We start from the raw sequence: 20,717 nt of genomic DNA on the forward strand, positions 1-20,717 counted from the left end.
ACAACTTAATCGTCTATCGGTTTTGTTCGATACACTCTTCATATCGTATATGCACCATCTCTAATTGTTGTCAAAAAAAACACAAAATTATTCGTGTTCAGCAAACAAATTTAATATTGAAAATGGCCAATCCGAACGTACCAAGAGGAGCTTTAAACTTACAGGTATGGACTTTTTTTTTAATTTTCATGCAGAAAACTTATTACATTTATATATTTTAGAACGTGCTGAAATATACAGTACAAAATACCGACCAAAATGCGGAGGAAAAACCAATCGAGGCGGCAGATGATGTTGAGGTTTGTAAACAAAACAACATTGGGAACTAATTTATATCATTTTCATTAAGCAATTGCATAGATATAGGCTAAAACAGCATTTTAGACCTTTCCCAGGTCTTAAGCTCGTGAAGTGTTTAGAATCTTAAGTTTGGCCATGAATCAGTCGAAACATCTAGAACTTGTTTACCCATGTGCTTTTTCCTGGGGAAATTCAATAAAAAGATAGATTCTATAAATATAATTTACGTACTATCAATCAAGTTCAAGTATTATTTAACAGTATTTAAAATATAAATCTATTATTTCTTCTAGAAAAAACAGTTTTTGGAAAGTGCCCTCAGTGCCATGACTGATGCTCCGACCGCTCTGAAAGCAGCTTTAGTTATTTTAAATAGTGAAGAGGCCACCACAGACGACAAATTGGAGAGCCTAGATGTTATTAGAAGCCACATTGATGACATCGATAATGCCAATGCCCTGGTGAAGCTTGGAGGAACCGTAACTTTACTGCGCTACGTAAAGGATTCGGAAAATGAAATAAGAGTTTCGGCACTCAATACGGTTGCTGAAATGGCACAGAATAATACGTTTTGTCAAAATGCTCTCATAACCGAGAAATTCCTGCCCGTACTCACCAAAAACTTGAGTGAAGTGAATGAAGATGTTGTGCGAAGTTCCATTTATGCGATTTCATCGCTAATACGAAACTTTCAGCCGGGATACGCAGAGTTCAAGCGCATCAAGGGTATCAAGGCCTTGGTACCTTGCCTAAAGTCCTCCAATTCGAATATCTACATAAAGGCAGCCTTTCTTATAGCTTCAATATCTCGCGACAAAAATATCCGAGGTAAGTATTTAATTAATACAAGTAGATTACGAAACTATACCTTTATATTCTTCTTTCAGATGACTTTGTCAAGGCAGAAGTATTCCCTGTGCTCTTGGAGAATCTGAGGCCTGTTATAGAGTTTGATGTCAAGCAGGAAACTACACTCTTTGCACTGTCGTCTCTGTCCTTGGACTCGGAACTGAAACTTTCTACAGAAAAACGCAAGGAAATATTGTCTATACTCCAGCAAATTATCTCCAAAAACAAACAGACGGAAAACTGCGAGGTAGGATTTGGAAAGTCTTAGTAGTGGATAATTAATATTTTTTTAACTTGGTATATTTGCAGGACATTGTTAACTATGCCAGAAATATTGTTGACAACTTGAGTGCACGATGACCGAGTTATAAATACGAATAAATTATAATTGTTAACTAAATCTGAAGGATTTATTTACTTGGACTTGCAGAGTATTCATTTTTTGCCAGAAATTTACAACTCAGTGAAGGTTGTTTCCGATCTTTTGATTTAAAATTCAATTTTTAAAATTATATAGCCAATTTGAAAGTCAAAAACGACAAGCTTTCCGAATTAAAATTAACTAATTTTTGACTTCCTTAGGACAGATTTCAAATTAGAACCCCTAAAGAGAAAACCTTTGTGTTTCTTAAATTTTGTAACAATTTAACTTTATTTCTTCAATCTCTCGGTTATGTCGGTAATGTATCAAAATCGTCGCCAACTGAAACTATTGGTACATGCTCCAAATTCACTTCAATCGGATTGTCACAGAGTCTATTTCGTTTCGCGAATATATTCCAGTCCATGACCTGAACGGCATGCAGACTTTCGGCCTCGTTATGATGACGCAGCACCATTGATTCCTAGGAAAAAGCAAAGTTACATTTCAAAATTCTCTAGTTCTAGTAAACAAGCAAAACTAACCTTGATTTTCTCCCATTTATCGTCGACATCCTGCAGCCAGCTGAGTAGCAAGCGGCCATTAAAGCGACACCGTGCACTCTTCTCCTTTTCATCCTGCTCCGGCGTAAACAGGTTGTAGACCTCGTCGTCCTTTAGGTATGTACACACAGAATACGGCGCCGACTGACCAGATATGCTCCTGGCCGCCTTTGAATGGACCCGTATTATCTCCTGCTCCACATTCATACAGAGCTTCTCCCGCTCCACGGTGTGCGCTTGGATTAAATCTCGCCTGGCCTTCTCTTGGTCCTCATAGATTTGCGTCATGGCCTGTGGCACAGTGCTGGGAATATTCACAGCCGGAGATTCCGAGTTGCGGCTGAGTAAGTACGATTTCTTCGTCAGCAGATAGTCGTTGTATCCCTGCGGAGGTCTCGGCTTGATGGGGTACAGGCTCTTCCACTTCTTCTCGATCTGGCGACGGATGCTTAAGAACATCTGGAAACCGTTGGTGAAGGGATGATCGTGCGGATGAGATTCCTCGGAATTCGCACCCGAATCCATGTTGGCATTCGAGTTCTTGGAACTGTCATCCGTGTTCTTGGGCCGTATCTTTCGCTTGCGCGGATGCAAGTCCACGTTCGACGAGGGATTTATTTCCTTCGACGAGGAGGTTGACGAGGTGGAGGGACTCGGAACATTGGTGATTGTCTCCTGGTCGAACTGATGGCCTTGCGGTATGGGACTAGACGTCATGTTGCTGTAGGATAGCTTCACATCCGCCGTGTCATTGGCATGATTCGATGACGCCGGCGACGGAGAGCTGCTCTGCATCTGCGGGGAGGAGTTATTAGAGCTGCGCTCCACACTCGTGACACCGGTGCGATGAGAACTGCGGAGAACCCTCAGGTTCTTCTCGTCATTGAAGAGCTTTATATTCTTGTCGTCCAGAACGGTGGAGCAAATGCTGCTCTTTTGGGGGCTCTCGTGCGGGCTTATGGACTGGCTGGTTATGACCGTGTCGATGGAGTCGCTGTTGGAGCTGACCACGTAGGGCAGGGCCGCATTGCGAGAGGCAGTCACCTTGCCGGTTCTCAGTACATTGCCTTCTGTGTCGATGGAGCAGTTCTGTTGGGGAATCACAATCTTCAAAGGCGGCACCTTGAGTCCACCGTTGTACAGGCTGTCGTTACTTTTGTAATCATCGCTACACTCAGTTTCGTTCTCGATGTCCACATTCTTGCTAATCTCCACCTGCTCCTTGTCGGCATTGGAGGTTGCACTGCTTTTGTTGCCCGACGGCGAGCCCTTGGTCGCCGCTAGCTTGGAGCCCTTCTCCACTCTGGATGAGAGCTTCAGGGAGGCGCTTTTCAAGTCCTTGCCATGCTCCGAATCCTTGCGTTTCTTTTTCTTCACGTCCTCGCCAGATTCCTCGTAGTCCTCTTCTATGTCTGAGTAGCAGCGCTTGGCTCCTGAGCTACCCTGATGCGCCGAGTCGCTGTTTTTACCATCGCTGCTGCTTTCTTCCGCGGAACTCTTGTCTTTTGTGTCCAGGACCTCCTGTTTCTCGTTCAAGTTGCTCTCGTCGCTATCGGCGTCTCCCTTCTTGCATTCATTCTTCTTTAAATTGGTGCGAGATGAATCTGTAAGGGCAGAGATCTTATCAAAAAACATTTGACAGCTGAGTGAATCATGAGATTGGAAAGTGAGAATAGGAGAATATAGCAAGAATATAAAGTCATTTATTTTTTAAGTTATTATAAAATAAAATTGAATAATATTCATTATTATATAATTATTACTTTTTAAAAATTTGAATTAAAAAACCGGTTTTTGGAATTATTGTCCAAAAGATGCCCTAACTTTACGTTATTCCTGTTTTACATGCGTCGCATGTATCAGATACATTTATGTACAGACATACATTCATACATATGTAGAATGTATGCACACTGTACATATGTTTATAGCCGAGTTCCCGCGAGATAAAACGCAGGTCCGGGCTTAGAAGACACTATTCAAACTATTTGCAATGCAAAGACAACTAACCAGGCTTATAAACGTAATAAGTATTATGTTTTGATGTTTATTTTTGTTTGCATATTTACCTGTCGAAGATGTAGCAGTCATTTGGATTAGTAAAGCCATTTGTTGCCTCTCCGACATGGGCGTATTTGAGTTTGATCTCGCTCCTGTTTGAACTCCTGTATTAAATCCTATCCCCTTCGGTCTTGGGGGTGGCATACTCTTTTGTTCAGTTTTTATACGGTAAAAAATTAAAAATATAGAACAAAAACGGAGACTTCTAAAAAGTCTTACAAATTACAAATTGTGCGACCGTATTTCGAATGCAAAAATATGCCACCTCGCGAATATACATTATGTACTTAATAATACTAGCTAACAAATAAATAAATAAACCAAACAAAAAACATTGATAATTAAAATCTGAATTTTGCAATAAAATAAGTGAAATCAATTAAGAAGAAATTTTTCTAATATAAATACCTGACACTATCAAAATAAGTATCCATTTTTTTGTCTTGAAAATCTATGTACATAGTTTCAACTGCTGTTTAGTGTCTTTATTATTATTAAAGTCCCGCAAATACTTCTGTATTTCATTTTTCAATCAAATATGCACTCAATGTAATGCTCTTGCCGTTAAATTAAAAACACTTACATTGACTTCACATTCTTTTTATTAAATTCTAGTTTTTGTGGGTGTTTCTATTCCCCCGTTTCCCCTGCCGCAATGTGGCCAGGCTGCAAGTTATTAAATATACTAAATCGCGTTGCAGATCTCACGCCTGGCCACACTCTTGGTTTTATTTTAGAAGTGTTTTTGCAGTGTAAGTTATTTTTTATAAAAAACGTTGCCTACTGGAAGCTTTGCACAACATTTAAAAAGTAATAAAGGTTATTAAAGGCCGACATAACGGTAGCTCTAGCCAAATAGCTAATAAATAAGAAGTTAACACTGAATTTTGTGAGCAAAATTCTAGTCACACATACAGGTGAACGCACAGTACATGTGCGTATGTGTGTATGTTGCAAGTAAATACATTCATACATATATCAGCGCCACTTGAGGAAAAGTTTGTGCTGGAAAATATGATCCATTTTGCAATCGTAAATAAACCCCCGGAGGAGTGATCCGTTGGCAATAATAAAGACACTTTCCGAAGGAATTTCGCATGCGCTACGGTTTTCATTTGTGCTACGGAAGTGTAATTGACTGCACCAAACTCTATGTTATTGTGTTAATGGTTTAGATTTAATGTACATAAAATGACTCACTCTGTGTGAACGCTGCTGCTGTGCTAGCCGAGGGTGTTGCTGCAACTTGTACTTGTATTTCTGTTACGCACTGTTTTTAGCTTTTCCCCAGCCGAAAACTGTTTTCTGATCTTGATAAAGAATAGAGTAAATCATAGGTCTTATCCGACTTTGCTATCTCTTTTACGCAATCCAGTTTTCCAATTGGAAAGGTGCGTGACGAAAGGCCAATATAATGGCAGAGACTACATAATAATTACTAAATCTAGTTGGAAGTTTCTATGTACCTATATATAAAATATTTTTTATCTGTAGAGTATTAAGAGCTTCGACCTCTACGTATATTTATTATTTGCTGTTGATGTAAGCACTATTTTTACGATTACTTTTTTGTATGTACACTTTATATGACGGAAAAATTATATTAACTTTCCCTTCTGGAAAATATGTACAAATCAAGAAACAACATAGTTTATATCTCCCAAAGAAATGTTAGTGTATGTAAATTTAACCGGCTCTGTTTACAAATAATATTCTGTTTTTTCAAGGATATATTCGATAGTTATCGAATGTATTTATTTGTTTCCCTGATTTTTCCCAATACAAATTGCACAATCTTATAAGAATCTTATAGAAAGTCCTAATGAACCACAATTCCTTTTAATAATTTTATCTTATTAGTAACCATTTTATTTGTTTTTATTTACGATTTACATCCTGTATTTAGCTCAAAAATCGAATATTCTAAAGTATTTGTTTTCGATTATCAACCCCCCACTTTTCGGCCCATATGAACATGCGCAATGCCAGTTTTCCTTTTTCGTCGTATTGATTAACGCTGCTTGAATCATTTTATATACGGTTAAAATGATTGTCTCCAAAGCTATTAAATCATACAGGCTGTAAAACACATTTATTAATAAGAATTACACTCTTCATTTCGATATCATTCACATTACAGTAAAAAGGATAAAGGCTCCTTGACAAGTATGTACTTATAGCCCCGGTTTTGTGTGTCATTTCTTGCAGGCAGAAAATCGAGAAAATCGGCAAAATGACGCAAATGTCTCAGGACGAAATAATAACCAATACAAAAACAGTCCTCCAAGGCCTCGAAGCCTTGCGAGTGGAACATGTTTCGATTATGAACGGCATTGCCGAGGTCCAGAAGGACAACGACAAGTCGGACATGCTGCGAAAAAACATCGAGAACATCGAACTGGGCCTCAGTGAGGCCCAGGTGATGATGGCTCTCACTTCGCATATGCAGAACATCGAGGCCGAGAAGCAAAAGTTAAAGACACAGGTGCGCCGCCTGCATCAGGAGAACGCCTGGCTGCGCGACGAACTGGCCAACACGCAGCAGAAGTTCCAGGCCTCAGAGCAGCTCGTCGCCCAGCTGGAGGAGGAGAAGAAGCATTTGGAGTTCATGGCCTCGGTAAAGAAGTACGACGAGAACCAGGACCAGGACGACAGCTGCGAGAAATCCCGCACCGATCCGGTGGTGGAGCTCTTTCCGGACGAGGAGAACGATGACAGAAACAACATGTCTCCCACTCCGCCCAGCCAGTTTGCCAATCAGACTTCCGGCTACGAAATTCCAGCACGTCTGCGAACACTGCACAACTTGGTTATTCAGTATGCATCGCAGGGCAGGTGAGTACATAATATTGTATAAGCTTTACTATAACTATTTCTTTATAATTTCTATATGCAACTCCAGGTACGAGGTAGCCGTTCCCCTCTGCAAACAAGCCTTGGAAGACCTCGAAAAGACCAGTGGCCACGATCATCCCGATGTAGCAACAATGCTAAATATTCTGGCTCTCGTGTATCGTGATCAGGTAGGTTGCTTCGCCTCGATTAATTTAATTTATACATCCATTAATTAAAAACACTTCATGCCACTTCAGAACAAGTATAAGGAGGCAGCCAATTTACTGAACGACGCTCTGTCGATTCGTGGAAAAACTCTCGGCGAGAACCATCCAGCCGTAGCCGCCACCTTGAACAATTTGGCCGTCCTCTATGGCAAACGTGGCAAGTACAAAGATGCCGAGCCCCTTTGCAAGCGTGCCTTGGAGATCCGAGAGAAGGTTTTGGGCAAGGACCATCCCGACGTTGCCAAGCAGCTCAACAATCTGGCCCTGCTCTGCCAGAACCAGGGCAAGTACGACGAGGTTGAGAAGTATTACCAGCGAGCACTCGACATTTACGAATCGAAGCTGGGGCCCGACGATCCGAACGTGGCCAAGACAAAGAATAATCTGGCTGGCTGCTATCTGAAGCAGGGCAGATACACCGAAGCGGAGATACTCTACAAGCAGGTGCTGACCCGCGCCCACGAGCGTGAGTTTGGGGCCATCGATAGCAAAAACAAACCCATTTGGCAGGTGGCCGAGGAGCGTGAGGTCAACAAATACGACAACAGAGAGAATACCCCATATGGCGAATACGGTGGATGGCACAAGGCGGCTAAAGTGGACTCCCCAACCGTCACAACCACTCTCAAGAATCTGGGGGCACTCTACCGGCGGCAGGGCATGTTCGAGGCTGCCGAGACCCTCGAGGACTGTGCAATGCGGAGTAAAAAGGAAGCCTACGATCTAGCCAAGCAAACAAAGGTCTCACAGCTGCTGACATCGAATGAGAAGCGACGATCCAAGCAGATTAAAGATGACATGGACTTCACCGATGAGGTAATTGCAAGCTATAACTTATAGAAATCAGGTTAATCAAGTTAATCTCTCTGTCGTTCCAGAAAAATGCGAAACCATGAAAATATTATTTGTTCATCGCCCACAACGGAATCTTTATGTTTATGATTGAAAGTTAACAAGAAAAAAAAACACACACACTTTATTTATTCATTCCTTAATATACATAAGCTGCTCTCAAAGCATACATTAGCAGATAAACAACGTTTTATACCTTGTTATTTCGGCAAAAAGAAGAATATGTACCGCTTTTAATAATAAAAACCAAATATATTTAACAGACCCCTTGGAATTTGCACACTTCAATTAAGAAAATATTTGAATTTTTTGAATATTTTTTATGAATACAAACAAACAATTTAGGGGGTTTGCTTCCAATAGGTTAAATCATAATTAATCGCTATCATTGTCGTTTAAAATGGCCGAAACTATGCCGGCAAATTGCTCAGCTCTGTCCAGGAACTGTTCTCGCGTTAAGCTCGTATCATTACGTAAACTCTGAGCGGTGAGCAGTAAATTCTCAAAGTCCTTCAGCTGGTTGTCCAGTTCATCATTGCTAATATCATCTTTATGCTCTGAAATTGAAAAGATTCTCATGATATGCAATATGTATCATGGATATTGATACTACCTTTGGAGCCCATTGTAACATTCGACCAAACGACATTTTTTAAACCCTCCACAACTTCTTCGTACTCCTTTTCCCCCTCATCTGAATCGCTCTCAGAGTTACTGCCTTTCTTCAACGTTATAATGTCGAAAAAGAAATTGGTACGCTCCTTGAGCTCTCCAAAGGATATGCCGCCGCTCTCTCCCCCCGTAGAACTCGATGTCAAGAGAAAACCCAATTGGATTTGCTCGTTTTTGGACAATGTATTGGGAATGGTGTCGATAAAGGAGGTCTGAAGGTAAAATCCTTTTAAATAAAATCTTGTAAGTGGTTGATTACTCACATCTTTTGGGTTAAAGTATATTATTAAGGCCTCCGTTGCCTGCAGGATATCCTCTGGAACGTTTTCCAATTTGCCAGTAAATGGAACTAAGTGTATGGAGGTTTTATAATACTTGGTTTTAATGGCGCATTTGTAGCAATCCAGGGAACTCTCTGTTGAGTTTGTTTCTTTTGGCTGCTCCATTTCGGATAAAATGTCTGGGGAAATAAATGAAATGTTTTATATTATCGTAACAAAGTCTTAAGTTTTTCTTATTCTTAGGCATATAATTACTTTCGACTATTCCCAAAGGAGATATAGTGCTGTCATAAGACAGAACTAATACAACAGGATTCATTTTAGTAGAACTTAGTTACAGGCTAACTAAAGCTTTGGTTAATATAATTTCTTTATTTATTTTCAGTCACTAAACAAAATGTAAACACCAGTGTGACCAGAGCCCAAGAAGGAAAAGTTCCAACATGGCTAAAAGGCGAAAAAAGCTTAAATTTATTTTCATTTATTTATTATTAAAAATGTATAGAATAATATTTTCTATTAATTTGAAATTTTATTACCAAAGGGTAAAAAGGCTTAAATAAATTTTAATTAATTTTATATTTTATTTATATATTTTTATTTATTTATTTATTACTAGAAATAAATATTATTAATGTTTTCATTATTTTAATATTTTTCTAATTCATATATTCTTATATCAATTAATTTCGATTTATAATATAAAATATATGGTTCCTTTTTTCCGTATTTTACAAAATTACCTCTCCTTTTACTTTTACTAAAATATACATATTTTTATATTTTATCATATTAATATGTACAATAGATATTTTATCATTATCATTAAGCACACAAATAAAACTAGTTAAAAATATTTATATGGCAACATATTATTTATTATGTTTTATGTTTTAATCTCTTAAATTTATTGCCCTAACTTATGTTTTTGTCATATTTCTTTAACAATTGCTGATAAGTTGTATCACATTTGAGGTCTTCCCCCGTGTCCTTGCCATATACTTTCTTGGCCCTGTCAAAGGCCTCGATGATGCAGGATCTGAAAATGCAATCCATTTTAGTTTGAGTACAGAAAATAATCACAGAATAACCACTCACCTGAATAATTTCTGGTGTAGAACGTAGGCGCTCACGTGACCAGCATCCAAATAGCGCACCTCTGCCCCGGGCCATATATCCTCGAGGCTGGAGCAGCCTTCGCGTGGCACATAGGCATCATCCTTGGCACACACCGCGATTATCAGCGAGGTGTCAAACGGCACCGAGAAGTTCTTCAGGTGGGTGCACTCGTCCATCATGCCGCGCATAAACTGCAGCGCCTCCCTCTCCCACCAATTCGTCTTGGTTATATCTATCTTATCCGATTTGTTCTGCGCCGAGAGCGGGAGTATAAACTTCATCAAGTTCGTCAACGTTGACTTTGTCGGCTCCTTGGGCAGGCCCTCTTTTTCAATGGCATTAACCTTTTGACTAAGGTCCTGTTTACTATTATCTATGGTCAGGTTGTCAGAGTCGAGCTTGGAGTTCTTCAGGGACTTGGTTAGGAATATTGAACTGTCGGCATCTTGTGGGCAGCTGCCACCGGCCTGCGTTTCATATATGTCGCCACAGGTGTTGCTGTTCCTCTCATCCTCCTGGATCTTTCGCGTATCACTAATGTCCTCTTTCAGCTCGTGCAGCGACTGGTTAAAGTTCTTGATGAAACTCTGGCCCGCCGAAAAGGCATCGTCTATCACAGTGACCATCTTGGAGAGACGTTCTCGGTACTGTCCATCGGAGAAATACTGCGTTTCCAACATGTCCCAGTTGATGGATTGGCTCATTACGCCCTTTGAGGAATAATAGATTATTTGTTAATATTTATTTATTACCTTAATTTAATTTTACTCACTGTTGTAAAGACTGCTGAGGCGGTGGACCAGGATAGACAGGGCACAAGAACCAAAGGTTTTGGCCAATTGGTGGCTGCCAAGGATGCCATCTGTTATATAGATATCAAAATTAAGTAATTAATGAATTAATTATAATTTTTCGACTTACATGTCCGCCCATGGACAGCCCAGTGACACCCAGAGGGCCGAACCCATTCCTTTCACACCAATGCAACAGAACAAGGCATTCGAGAATGAGGCATCCACCCATCACAAAGATATCCGAGACGTTGTGCAGGTTAGATCGTCTAAAAATAAATTACTATTAGAAAAACGAATATTTATTAATCTTCACTTTAACTCACGTTTGATCGGTGGGTTTTCGCAGTCCATAAAATGGATTTTCCAGTATGATGGATCCTATATTGGCGGTCTTGAGCAGGGGCTTGGCCACAAAGTTTCTACGCCTCCAAAAAAACTGCAAAATATTAAATCACCAATCAGTGGAACTCGAAAAATTACAATTTAAAATGGTAAGCAAAAATCCAGGCTGGGGTTTAAATGTAAATTTCATAAATGACTGAAATTGGTCCCATAAATGGTACAAATAAATTAATTATCAAAAAGTATGGTCTGATGACACAATTTTAATGAAATTGGCAAGGCAAAACGGTTAAAGATTTCTCTATTTGTGGGACCCACTTTTCTCAAATTTGCTGTTATGGCCGATCCCCTGGGGCCGGCCTCTATTGAAAGTAAAACAGACATTATATTACTGCGTTTTAGGGCACGGATATATCGAGAGTACTCACATGATCACCGGTTCCCGCCAGGTGAATGCATACCGGCTTGTGCTTCTCGCTCTTCCACTTGTTCGGTATCAAGAGCTGAAAGTGGGCCTGCTGGGATGCTTTCGGAACAACGCCGGGCAGGTGCAACTCAAGGGGGGTCAGGAATTGGCCTTCTATCAGGGTGCTCTCGCCACTGATTTCTTTTTTGGTTATCTCCACGGGATAATCGCGGGGCACAAGCTTGAAACATGATTCCCTACTCGATATTATTTTTCGGAACTGAAACACTCTGAAACAATTGTCGTAGAACGAAGACAATTAAAGTGAATATGATTTATAATGAAGGTTTTGTTGGATAGATGGGATAAAGCGATGCTGATAAGGCCTGATAACAACGAAATATAAATGATTGTGTTTTTCGATTGAACTCCAGGGATATTTTCAAACTAAAACATTATTTGTAGCGATTGCAAATTGAATCTTCAATCTTATCGAGTGTTATTCTTCCTTGTCTTCCTTCCCACTAACCTGTACATGAGAATAAAAAATTGCAGTCATATCCAGTGTCGTCCACTGGTGGAAAGGGAACTGAAATGTAAATTAACAATGGGATCGTAAATCTAGAAGAATAAATGCATCTCAAATTCCCGAGAAAATCGCACAACATTTAACCATAAACCAAAGATCAGTCTCCTTTCTCTCTCTCTCAGAAGTCTTATCCACTAAATAAGAGCAATGGAAATTAAATAAAATATTAAATAAATAACAAAGGATGATGGGTTAGAGGAAAATAAAGCCCTGAAGTTCAAAGATGAAACAATTAAATAGGGAATATGTTAGGATTATAAGACATGCACAATTTAAGTTCTAAATCGGTATTAGATCCTAGGGTGTATAAATAAAACTATTATATAATTAAGTCCATAATGTAGATTTAGACCTTGAGATCTTGAATATATTGATGAGAAGAGAAAGTGAAATTTCCTTCACTTTTATGAGTGCAAAGTGCCAGGACTTTTAGATATAAGGGGACACCGGTTGAACGTGACATTTAACAATAAATCTTCAAGGACCTTATTTATACCACAAAATCTTCCATTTGCTTACTAGTCACAGTGCAATGTAAAACCACTTTGTTTATCAAGTAGGAGACCCGAATAAATAACCAAAACTAGGTCAAAATCAATCAAGTATTACGTAAAGTGAGTGTATGAAAAACGTACACATTTCGTTGATTTCCTATTAATTTTCAGAAGATTTTCTTACCGGCGCAGGTTTTCCGGCTTGCCCCATCCTTTTTCGAAGAACCTGGTTATCAGCATGCGCCGATAAAGACTATCTAGCTTACTCGGCGGCATTTCTGCTTAATTTCTCTTGTTTTGCCAAAAATAATAGTAAACAAAGTCCCGTTAGAGATGGTAAGATGAGCTTGGTACACTATCGATAATAAGAGATAAGAATAGAAATTTCCATGATGATATTGGCTTGAAAATTTATAAATTTCTCTTATTAATTTTGTGAATGTCGGCTAATCTGGTTACTACTCTAAAAACAAACTTAATTTAAAATGTGAGGCATTTCATATTTTTCTGTCATAGTTTTCCATTACTCTGGAACAGTTGAAAATGGAACAAGGTGGGATTTTAAAAATGTAATGAAACATGAAAAAAAAAAAAATAATAAATAAAACAAAATGTAAAGCCGCGGAACCAATTTTAAAAATAAGAATTGCAAGGAACAAAATTTTAAGTCATTGTCATTGTCCTAATTTATACAAGGCTGTTGGTGGGGTGAAATTATAAAAATTTCATACATACATATGTACATGTAAAAGGGCTGGAACGTATGTATATATGTATGTTTAGCCCCACGGAACAGGTGGTAAAAGAAGGACTACATACATACATATGTACATAGGATTGCAAGTCCTTTGAAAAAAGGAGTAAGGAGTTCGATGATATCATTCCATTAGATGAAAATCAAATTTTTTAAACCATTTTTATACCACTGCATTGTATTATATTAAATTTTAGGCTGTGAGTTTGCAACGAAATTATAGTCATTTCCGACCCAATGTATTATTATTATTATACTTAATCAGTATCAACAGCCAAGTCGATCTAGCCAAGTCCTTAAAAAATGGTTCCCATTTTTTTTATATACTTTAAAGATGTTTTTAATTTTGTTTAAAAAAATGCAATTCGCCTTTTTGTTAACATAATAAAAAACTAATTGAAATTAATGATTTTTTGGATTAGTTATTTCATTTAAAAAAATTTAGATTTACAAAAAATCTATATATATTGAAACGTCAATTTAAGGACCTTATTTTGCACATATTCTTGGTCTTCCTGCTGGAACGCAGGAATTTAAAATAAATAAACAAATTTTTTAAATTTAAATAATATGCTTCTTTTTAAACCTAATATAAATAAACAAAGAAAACCGAATTAAAATAAATGTATTTTTGGCTCATAACTACAAACAATTTCAAATTCAACCCCCTGATCCAATTGCAAACTGGTACACAACATTCGCCTTCCCGAAGATAGCTTCCTTTAATAAAATAAAGTCAAACACAAAAAGTACAATTTCTTAATCTCAGTTGTTTATTACATTGTATCTTATAAAATATGTTACTTATTTTTTTCCTTTGGTAATTTTATCAATACGATACGTATACACTACATTTATATTTGTATTGTATATTATATTATGTTTCGGGCAAATTGAATTCGTTAAAAAAATTACAATTTGCCCTTGTAAATACCTTTAGTAAAAGATTTTATAAATATACAAATAATTTATCCATAGCACACACGATGCACACCGATGATGTTCATTCAAAACCCGTGCATTATGTATATCTCGTATGTATGTATATAAATATATGTACATAAACTAAACTTAATCTGATGTTGACTCGGCTATGTGATGTAAGTCTGAATAATTAATTATTGCGCGATGTAGGAACTCGTATTGTGCCTGCAAGTAGTTGAGGTTTAATTTAAAATGAAATCAATTATACGAGACTCGACTTACGTATGAGTTGATAAGTCCCGTTCGCTGAGATCGTAATTTCCTTGTTGTGGCACAAATGTCGACGCATTTCTCCAGCCGAAGATGCTGGACTAAAATGCACATGGCAACGAAAATGGAACTTCGATCAGTTCCCAGGCTAGAAAATAGTTGAAATTATTACAAAGGTCTGCCTTTAAATGAAGTAAATCAATTACCTGCAATGAACCGTAAGCGGTGATCGACAACCAGTATTCTTATTGTTTTTATAATGGTTATAGGCTTGGTCCACTAGTTCTATAATGCCCCGACAGACTTCAGGAACCTCGCCGTCCACCGTCGGCCAGCCATTGTACTGAAACTGTGTCACCTTCAGCGTATCGTCTATTTTGCAATTCGTAACGTAGAATTCCCGTCGCGTGTAGTAGGGACAGCTCTCGCTGTGCACGTATTTTACGAGTATGTGATCATACTGAACCTCATCGTCGGCCCAATAACGGGGACACTTTCTAGGTCCGTCACCAATCTGCAAGTGAAACATAGGTAAGTACACAGAAATAATATGAAAAACACTCACACTTACCTCAGATATCATTACCAGAGTGGTGACACTCTGTTCCGAAACCATTCTCCAGAAATCACCGATGGTGTTCTCAAGCGGATCCTGGGCTATAATGAAGGTGTCGCTGTTGTCATAGCCCTCGATGAATGATGCATTGATGTAGGTTGAGTTGTCCCGAAGTGGAAGAGGAGTCAATATAACCTTAGAGTTTATCAGTAATTAATACATCAAACTATCGTTAAAATTAAACCATTCAATAACTCACTCTATTACGATCGTAGGGAATAATCTCTTGGCTTCTGTTCTTCATATTGTTCTCCTCTGTGTCGCCCACACAACACGATTTACTAATCTCATCCGTGGTAGCCAGCAGTTTCTGTTTAGGAACGTAGAGAGTAAGACTAAACATTACCTATTTCAGTACAAAGCTTACCTCGAATTCCAATTCCAGCTTGCATTTACCCTCGTTGGGCTTTCGCTTGAGAGATTCTATGGCCGATGACATGGTTTCAATGCCAATATCCGTGTTTCCAAAGGTTCCAGTGTCCAATAAAGCGCGGTAAAGGAAGATGTATTGTTTCTAAAAAACAAAAATTGCAAGATTTTAGTTTTGACAAAGCTTTAGCTTGGTGTTATTATCAACTCACCAAAGATTGAACTAAAAAGTTACGCTGATGCCGTAAATCACACACTGTGTTGTAGATCGACACCGAGTCTTCTTCCTCCAGCTGTTGGATGAGGGAATCTAGTGCCACCAGGGTTCCGGTTCGACCGACACCGGCACTGCAGTGCACCAGAATGGGGCCCCGTTGCAGGGAGTAGACGGAATTGATTTGACGTATGAACTTGATGATGCCATTGGGATGCTCGGGTGCCATAAAGTCCTTCCACGTTAAATAGTGGTATTGTGTGATTTGTCTGCGATCCTCCTCCTCGCCGGCATTGGCTTTGTTCTTGGAGACATTCAGGATGCGTTCGATGTAATCACCAGTCTTACGTTCTTGTGCAAATTTCACTAAAATATCACCAAACTGCTTGGTATCGAATACCTTCTCCGGCCAGTACTTGGCGCACTTGGCCTTGTTGTATTCCTCCAAATTGGTAAGCATCACAATTATTTCCAGATGTTGTTCCCAAATCATGCGCCAAAAGTCATCGATGGTGCTCTCCATGGGACCCTGGGCGCATATAAACTTCTTGCGCTCCTTGTAGCCAATAACAAAGTTGGCATTGATGTAGTCAGCGGTCTGCAGACCATTCACAGGCGACAACTTGACGCGTGTCTGATCGTAGGCCTTAATGTCGGGATACCTGTTCTTGCAGGCGTTCTCCTTCAGATCACTGTTCTTGGTTGTTCGATCGCTAAACCGGTTCGGCAGCATCTCGTATTCCCGCAGGAATCCGTAGTCGGTGTCCTTGTGCCGGTTCTTGTAGGCGTTTTCCAAATCTAATCTGTGAATGGGCCCGGCATCGAAGCCCTTGTGGCTGCCCGAAGTGATGAAATGGCTGTGGTTGTGACTGCGTCGACCGAAGAAGGCCCTGCTTAATGGGAATGCAACATTTTGTGATTTATTACAAGAAATTAAATGCAAATGCTTAAATAAATACCTCAGAGAATCTCTCAGCGTCAGGGTATCTTCGCCCTGCAGGGCGTTTTTGGACTTTTTGTGATGGAAAACCCACAGCACAATAATCACAATCAATATACCGAATAGTATGCCTCCCGCCTTGATTCCAATATTCAGATAGTAGTCCATATTATCCAAGGACGGAATGGGTTCTGCCTCTGTTGCCGGTGTGATTATATCAAAGTATTTGCTATAAGCCATCAGTACGTTGTCCCTGTCTCGAACTGTTAATGAAAATATAGTTTTGTTTAGTACCAGTAAGGACTTGGGTCTGCTAGTTGTTCCCTTTCATAGCTTACCAATTATCTCCAAGAAACCAGTGTAGTTAGAGTTAATATCTATCTGGCCATCGTAGACATCTCGACTGGTGTCCAGGAGCGGCACAGTTGGATTAACGGAGCTGCTAAGAACTGGACTCTCCTCGCTGGTCACTGCATTTCTCCTAGCTCTCAATTTGTTCTCTAAAATCTTGAGAGCATGCTCTGTTAAATTGGCGCCCTTGATAAGGTTGTTATCTCTATCTCCGGCCTCCAAGTCCGAATCTAAGTGTGGTAATAGTTAAATTAGTTGAAGACATGTTTGGAAATGAACATAAAATACTACTTACTTGAAAGGGAGCTCAGTGGTGGTGGCCTATGTACTGTCTCGGGTTTTCTTAGAAACGTTGTACCCGCCAAACATCTGCGGCAAATGTCATCGTTTTCCCGGATTATCTCATTGTTCTCGGAGAACCTTACCTCGTCGCCCAGAAAGACTTCCGGTCGGAAGTACTTGCTACTCATCATTTCCGCTATGTAGGCGCTGCTTCTGGTCACGTTATCGCTGTGCACTTGCTGATATGTGGCCACATTCAGCTTCTCTGGCTCCGGCAACTCGTTGTTGTTGGCATTGTTAATTCGAACCAAATACAGTCTGTAGCAGCATATCGGCCCGTTTCTTTCGCTGATCTTGGGCAGATAGGACTTCAGTATGTACTTGGAGCCCAGGTTAACCTTTGTCCACATTGTGCGGCCAATGGTGTCCGGCGTGGAGACGGGCATCCGGCAACTACCGGCCGCCGGTTCGCCGTTCTTCTTGTGTCGCGTTATGGCCGACACTGTGACTGTGTAGTTGGTATTGGGGCTAACGCTTTCGTATAGTGTCTTGTGATGCGGCTCGTCGATCCGTCGGATCTTGGGACCCCACATCTCGCGGTCCACCGTGCTCATGGGATTGCCCTGAAGGTGAATAAGGTAGGAAACGACCTTTCCGTTCGGCGTTTTGGGCACATCCCAGTTAATGGAGATGGAGTTGCTCCTCGTCACGTTGTCGTGATGGCAGTGGATCGTCAAATTCGTTGGCTTTGTGGCCACACCGTCCATGGTGGTGCCATTGACAATCTCCGACCAGGGGCCGCAGGTTTTCGTTAGGTCACTGCATGCCCTCACCTTAAATTCGTAGTCCGTGGCGGTCTTCAGCTTGTCAAACATATATGGCAAGTTTCGGGAGTTCTGCTGGTAAATAGCCTCTTCAATCGTCTTGTTCGATTCGGAGACAACCAGTTCGTAGTATTGAATGTACTCGATTAGGTCCGGCGGCGGCGGATCCCAGCCAATAGTAATCGTAGACGCAGTGCTGCCGGTGGTCTCGACTTTCGGTATAAAAATTGGATCAAAGCTGAGCGTATTGACCCCCAGTGGATACTGTGTGGTCTGGCCGTTGCCGATTGAGTTCTTTCCCGAAATTCTTAGGAAGTAAGTGGTGTTTGGTTTGAAGTTATCCAAAATATACGAGGTTTGGTTGCCATTAATGATGTCCTTATAGTACAGAAAGGTCGGTGTACCAGCCTCCTGGAATGTGATGAAGAACTTCTGCACAGGATCGTTGCCATCGTTGACAGTCCAGTTCAGATATATCTTATTGGAACCCACAGCCTTAGCGAAATCGATGCTAACTTGCGGTTCTTCCATCACATAAAGCGTAATCTCTTTGAAGGCCGCCTCTAGGCCGGTGTCGTCGAAGACGGTGCACTTGTACGTTCCGTTCTCCTTCTTGTAGACCTCGGTAAACTCCAAAGTAAAGTTTAAATGCGTGTCGTTCAGCTTGGCGATGGAGGAGAAGGTGTCCAGGAACTCGAAGGGGCTGCCGTCCTTGAGCCATTTCATATTCTTACTCGTCGTCTCATTTTGCGGATACATTTCTATCAGACAATGCAACACCACATCCTGGCCGACCTTGCGCTTTATCCTGTCGGCGGTACTTTGCAAAACCTTGGCGGGAAGGTATGGTTCTACGTGAAATTCAGTCGAATGGTTCTGCCCCGAAGGGGATGTGCATGTGTACTTTCCAGAGTCCTTAATATTAATATGGCGGAGCGTCAGAACATTTTTATACTTGATAAAGTCGGGACTTTCGTTGGTTTCGCTAACACCTTCATTGGGATTTAGGGGATCAGTCCTTAGTTCGAATCTGGAAGGAAGTAGTTTTTATAAATTGCTGTTTTACGAAGGGATTTTATATTATTTATTACCTTGTGGTGTTTTTATCAATAGTCTGGTTTCCTAATGTCCATACTGCTGCTTCGTTTTCAGAGGCACATTCTAAGGATAGGTTTTTTCCTATCTCAACCCACTCTGTAAAAATAAATCAATTAAATATTGTTTAATGATTTTTAAATTGAATCAAATGGGAAGTATGCAAAAATGTGTTTTTATATATATTTTTAAGGATACTTTGGATACCCATTTAAATTGTTTTTAAAAGCACAGAAATTCTGTATAGATTAGTTTCTATTTTTACTTTTACATTTAGTAGTAGTAGTTCCCCCCACTATTTTAGTGAATAAAAATTGTATTAAAACTTCCCATTGCTAATCCATTTCCCCCTTTTATGAGGGGGTTTTTGGGCGGTCAAAGAATTTTTATTAGCCAGACGACCCAATCGAGTGCTCAACCCCCACCCACAGCGGGCTTAAAAATCCATTATCGTTATTTTGGAATCAACACGTATTTACTCCATTGTACAATAAGTTTTCGAAATAACTGTTTCAGATAAACGAGAGTGCAAGTACTGGGCTACATACATCCGACATACATAGCTACGTCTGTATGTATGTGCATCGGGAAGTGTGTACATATGCTCGACTACTTTGTTTAGTCCCCCAATTGAAATCTCACCCCATTGCCCCGTAATCTTTGGGCGTTACCGACATAGTTCAAGTGCCGCTGTATCTACAGAGCTGCCTCTCGATAAGTTTTACTCCCGGCTATTAATTAAACTTGCCTGGGATATTCGTAAAACATTCATTCACAATTGCAAAAACAAAAGAAAACACCGCAATTTGTTGACACCCACAACCCGTTATTGCTGTATGTGCGTATGTATGTGTGTATGTTCATATGTGTAATGTACTTTTCTTCGCCTTAGCTTAGCCGCAAAATTATCGAGACTTTACCTCGTTTCACAGATCCCTGCACACATATCGTGCCAAGGAAGATATATGCAAGGATTATAATTAATAGCGTCGACATGCGTCGGCAGAGTAACGCCATGGCTTGCTAATTCTCACTCCAAACCGGATAAATACATATGTCAAAAATTATATTCGTTGTTTGCGTTGGTAAAAAACGTGTTTCTCTGTGTAGTACGTGTCGCGGCGACTAAAAAAACACCGTAAAATGTGTTTTTAAAAAAAACATTTAGTAGACGGCGGCCGCGAACAAGTATTCAATAATCGTTATTTTCTTAATATATTTTTTTTTGCGGCGGCGTTATCGATAAACTAGTCGAATATGTATAGTTTGCGCAAATGAGTTATTGGGAACAGTGGAAACGGAATTCTAATCGAAATAGTCTGAAATCCATTGT

General features: G+C 39.9%; 6 protein-coding genes across 9 annotated transcripts; 2 read left to right on the forward strand and 4 right to left on the reverse strand.

The window, feature by feature from the left end:
* The first annotated feature begins 15 nt into the window (after nt 1-15).
* On the forward strand, nt 16-1,549 carry LOC108070395 (uncharacterized). Its single transcript, XM_017160846.3, has 5 exons — nt 16-164; nt 222-299; nt 594-1,128; nt 1,188-1,396; nt 1,459-1,549. The coding sequence occupies exons 1-5, from the start codon at nt 123-125 to the stop codon at nt 1,507-1,509; spliced, it is 915 nt and encodes a 304-aa protein (XP_017016335.1). The 5' UTR covers nt 16-122; the 3' UTR covers nt 1,510-1,549.
* A 218-nt stretch (nt 1,550-1,767) lies between these two features.
* Nucleotides 1,768-4,392, reverse strand: LOC108070439 (ankyrin repeat domain-containing protein 12). Its single transcript, XM_017160914.3, has 3 exons — nt 4,143-4,392; nt 2,056-3,677; nt 1,768-1,994 (listed from the first exon to the last, which is right to left on the reverse strand). Exons 1-3 carry the CDS (start codon nt 4,276-4,278, stop codon nt 1,821-1,823), a joined length of 1,932 nt encoding a protein of 643 aa, XP_017016403.1. The 5' UTR covers nt 4,279-4,392; the 3' UTR covers nt 1,768-1,820.
* A 376-nt stretch (nt 4,393-4,768) lies between these two features.
* Nucleotides 4,769-8,312, forward strand: Klc (kinesin light chain). Of its 3 annotated transcripts, none has more exons than XM_017160918.3 (5): nt 4,769-4,886; nt 6,343-6,969; nt 7,037-7,157; nt 7,227-8,012; nt 8,075-8,312. In XM_017160918.3, the coding sequence occupies exons 2-5, from the start codon at nt 6,368-6,370 to the stop codon at nt 8,090-8,092; spliced, it is 1,527 nt and encodes a 508-aa protein (XP_017016407.1). In that variant the 5' UTR covers nt 4,769-4,886; nt 6,343-6,367; the 3' UTR covers nt 8,093-8,312. The 3 variants fall into 3 exon arrangements, with proteins under 3 accessions (XP_017016407.1, XP_017016405.1, XP_070141114.1); XM_017160916.3 differs by having other exon boundaries at nt 4,823-4,944; XM_070285013.1 differs by lacking the exon at nt 4,769-4,886.
* On the reverse strand, nt 8,274-9,423 carry LOC108070442 (uncharacterized). The gene is made up of 4 exons (XM_017160919.3): nt 9,257-9,423; nt 8,984-9,180; nt 8,662-8,932; nt 8,274-8,605 (listed from the first exon to the last, which is right to left on the reverse strand). The coding sequence occupies exons 1-4, from the start codon at nt 9,318-9,320 to the stop codon at nt 8,424-8,426; spliced, it is 714 nt and encodes a 237-aa protein (XP_017016408.1). The 5' UTR covers nt 9,321-9,423; the 3' UTR covers nt 8,274-8,423.
* A 430-nt stretch (nt 9,424-9,853) lies between these two features.
* Nucleotides 9,854-13,225, reverse strand: LOC108070387 (protein ABHD18). The gene is made up of 7 exons (XM_017160838.3): nt 12,930-13,225; nt 11,685-11,952; nt 11,238-11,350; nt 11,042-11,180; nt 10,893-10,982; nt 10,100-10,830; nt 9,854-10,040 (listed from the first exon to the last, which is right to left on the reverse strand). Exons 1-7 carry the CDS (start codon nt 13,019-13,021, stop codon nt 9,917-9,919), a joined length of 1,557 nt encoding a protein of 518 aa, XP_017016327.1. The 5' UTR covers nt 13,022-13,225; the 3' UTR covers nt 9,854-9,916.
* A 1,024-nt stretch (nt 13,226-14,249) lies between these two features.
* Nucleotides 14,250-20,617, reverse strand: Ptp69D (Protein tyrosine phosphatase 69D). 2 transcript variants are annotated; one of them, XM_017160941.3, is made up of 12 exons: nt 20,305-20,617; nt 19,381-19,483; nt 17,479-19,319; nt 17,171-17,413; nt 16,852-17,095; nt 15,891-16,782; nt 15,677-15,823; nt 15,509-15,619; nt 15,265-15,444; nt 14,900-15,207; nt 14,706-14,841; nt 14,250-14,648 (listed from the first exon to the last, which is right to left on the reverse strand). In XM_017160941.3, the coding sequence occupies exons 1-12, from the start codon at nt 20,399-20,401 to the stop codon at nt 14,571-14,573; spliced, it is 4,380 nt and encodes a 1,459-aa protein (XP_017016430.1). In that variant the 5' UTR covers nt 20,402-20,617; the 3' UTR covers nt 14,250-14,570. The 2 variants fall into 2 exon arrangements, with proteins under 2 accessions (XP_017016430.1, XP_017016429.1); XM_017160940.3 differs by having other exon boundaries at nt 15,891-16,785.
* Between the last annotated feature and the right edge of the window lie 100 nt (nt 20,618-20,717).

This window comes from Drosophila kikkawai, chromosome 3L (assembly GCF_030179895.1).
Source record: "Drosophila kikkawai strain 14028-0561.14 chromosome 3L, DkikHiC1v2, whole genome shotgun sequence".
NCBI classification, from domain to species: domain Eukaryota; kingdom Metazoa; phylum Arthropoda; class Insecta; order Diptera; family Drosophilidae; genus Drosophila; species Drosophila kikkawai.

What these genes read in the sequence shown, in the direction of transcription:
- LOC108070387 (XM_017160838.3), bottom strand. Translation starts at nt 13,021, where the DNA reads ATGCCGCCGAGTAAGCTAGATAGTCTTTATCGGCGCATGCTGATAACC. An exon ending in CGAAAACCCACCGATCAAAC is followed by an intron (nt 11,181 to 11,237) that starts GTGAGTTAAAGT and finishes ATTTATTTTTAG; the next exon opens with ACGATCTAACCTGCACAACG. An exon ending in CTACACCAGAAATTATTCAG is followed by an intron (nt 10,041 to 10,099) that starts GTGAGTGGTTAT and finishes TTGCATTTTCAG; the next exon opens with ATCCTGCATCATCGAGGCCT.
- LOC108070395 (XM_017160846.3), top strand. Translation starts at nt 123, where the DNA reads ATGGCCAATCCGAACGTACCAAGAGGAGCTTTAAACTTACAG. An exon ending in AGGCGGCAGATGATGTTGAG is followed by an intron (nt 300 to 593) that starts GTTTGTAAACAA and finishes TATTTCTTCTAG; the next exon opens with AAAAAACAGTTTTTGGAAAG. An exon ending in TCGCGACAAAAATATCCGAG is followed by an intron (nt 1,129 to 1,187) that starts GTAAGTATTTAA and finishes TTCTTCTTTCAG; the next exon opens with ATGACTTTGTCAAGGCAGAA.
- Klc (XM_017160918.3), top strand. Translation starts at nt 6,368, where the DNA reads ATGACGCAAATGTCTCAGGACGAAATAATAACCAATACAAAAACAGTC. An exon ending in CAGTATGCATCGCAGGGCAG is followed by an intron (nt 6,970 to 7,036) that starts GTGAGTACATAA and finishes ATGCAACTCCAG; the next exon opens with GTACGAGGTAGCCGTTCCCC. An exon ending in CTCTCGTGTATCGTGATCAG is followed by an intron (nt 7,158 to 7,226) that starts GTAGGTTGCTTC and finishes ATGCCACTTCAG; the next exon opens with AACAAGTATAAGGAGGCAGC.
- LOC108070442 (XM_017160919.3), bottom strand. Translation starts at nt 9,320, where the DNA reads ATGAATCCTGTTGTATTAGTTCTGTCTTATGACAGCACTATATCTCCT. An exon ending in TATACTTTAACCCAAAAGAT is followed by an intron (nt 8,933 to 8,983) that starts GTGAGTAATCAA and finishes TTTTACCTTCAG; the next exon opens with ACCTCCTTTATCGACACCAT. An exon ending in TGTTACAATGGGCTCCAAAG is followed by an intron (nt 8,606 to 8,661) that starts GTAGTATCAATA and finishes TTTCAATTTCAG; the next exon opens with AGCATAAAGATGATATTAGC.
- Ptp69D (XM_017160940.3), bottom strand. Translation starts at nt 20,401, where the DNA reads ATGGCGTTACTCTGCCGACGCATGTCGACGCTATTAATTATAATCCTT. An exon ending in TTCCCTACGATCGTAATAGA is followed by an intron (nt 15,445 to 15,508) that starts GTGAGTTATTGA and finishes ATAAACTCTAAG; the next exon opens with GTTATATTGACTCCTCTTCC. An exon ending in CGGGACTTATCAACTCATAC is followed by an intron (nt 14,649 to 14,705) that starts GTAAGTCGAGTC and finishes AACTACTTGCAG; the next exon opens with GCACAATACGAGTTCCTACA.
- LOC108070439 (XM_017160914.3), bottom strand. Translation starts at nt 4,278, where the DNA reads ATGCCACCCCCAAGACCGAAGGGGATAGGATTTAATACAGGAGTTCAA. An exon ending in GACTGCTACATCTTCGACAG is followed by an intron (nt 3,678 to 4,142) that starts GTAAATATGCAA and finishes CTGCCCTTACAG; the next exon opens with ATTCATCTCGCACCAATTTA. An exon ending in ATAAATGGGAGAAAATCAAG is followed by an intron (nt 1,995 to 2,055) that starts GTTAGTTTTGCT and finishes GCTTTTTCCTAG; the next exon opens with GAATCAATGGTGCTGCGTCA.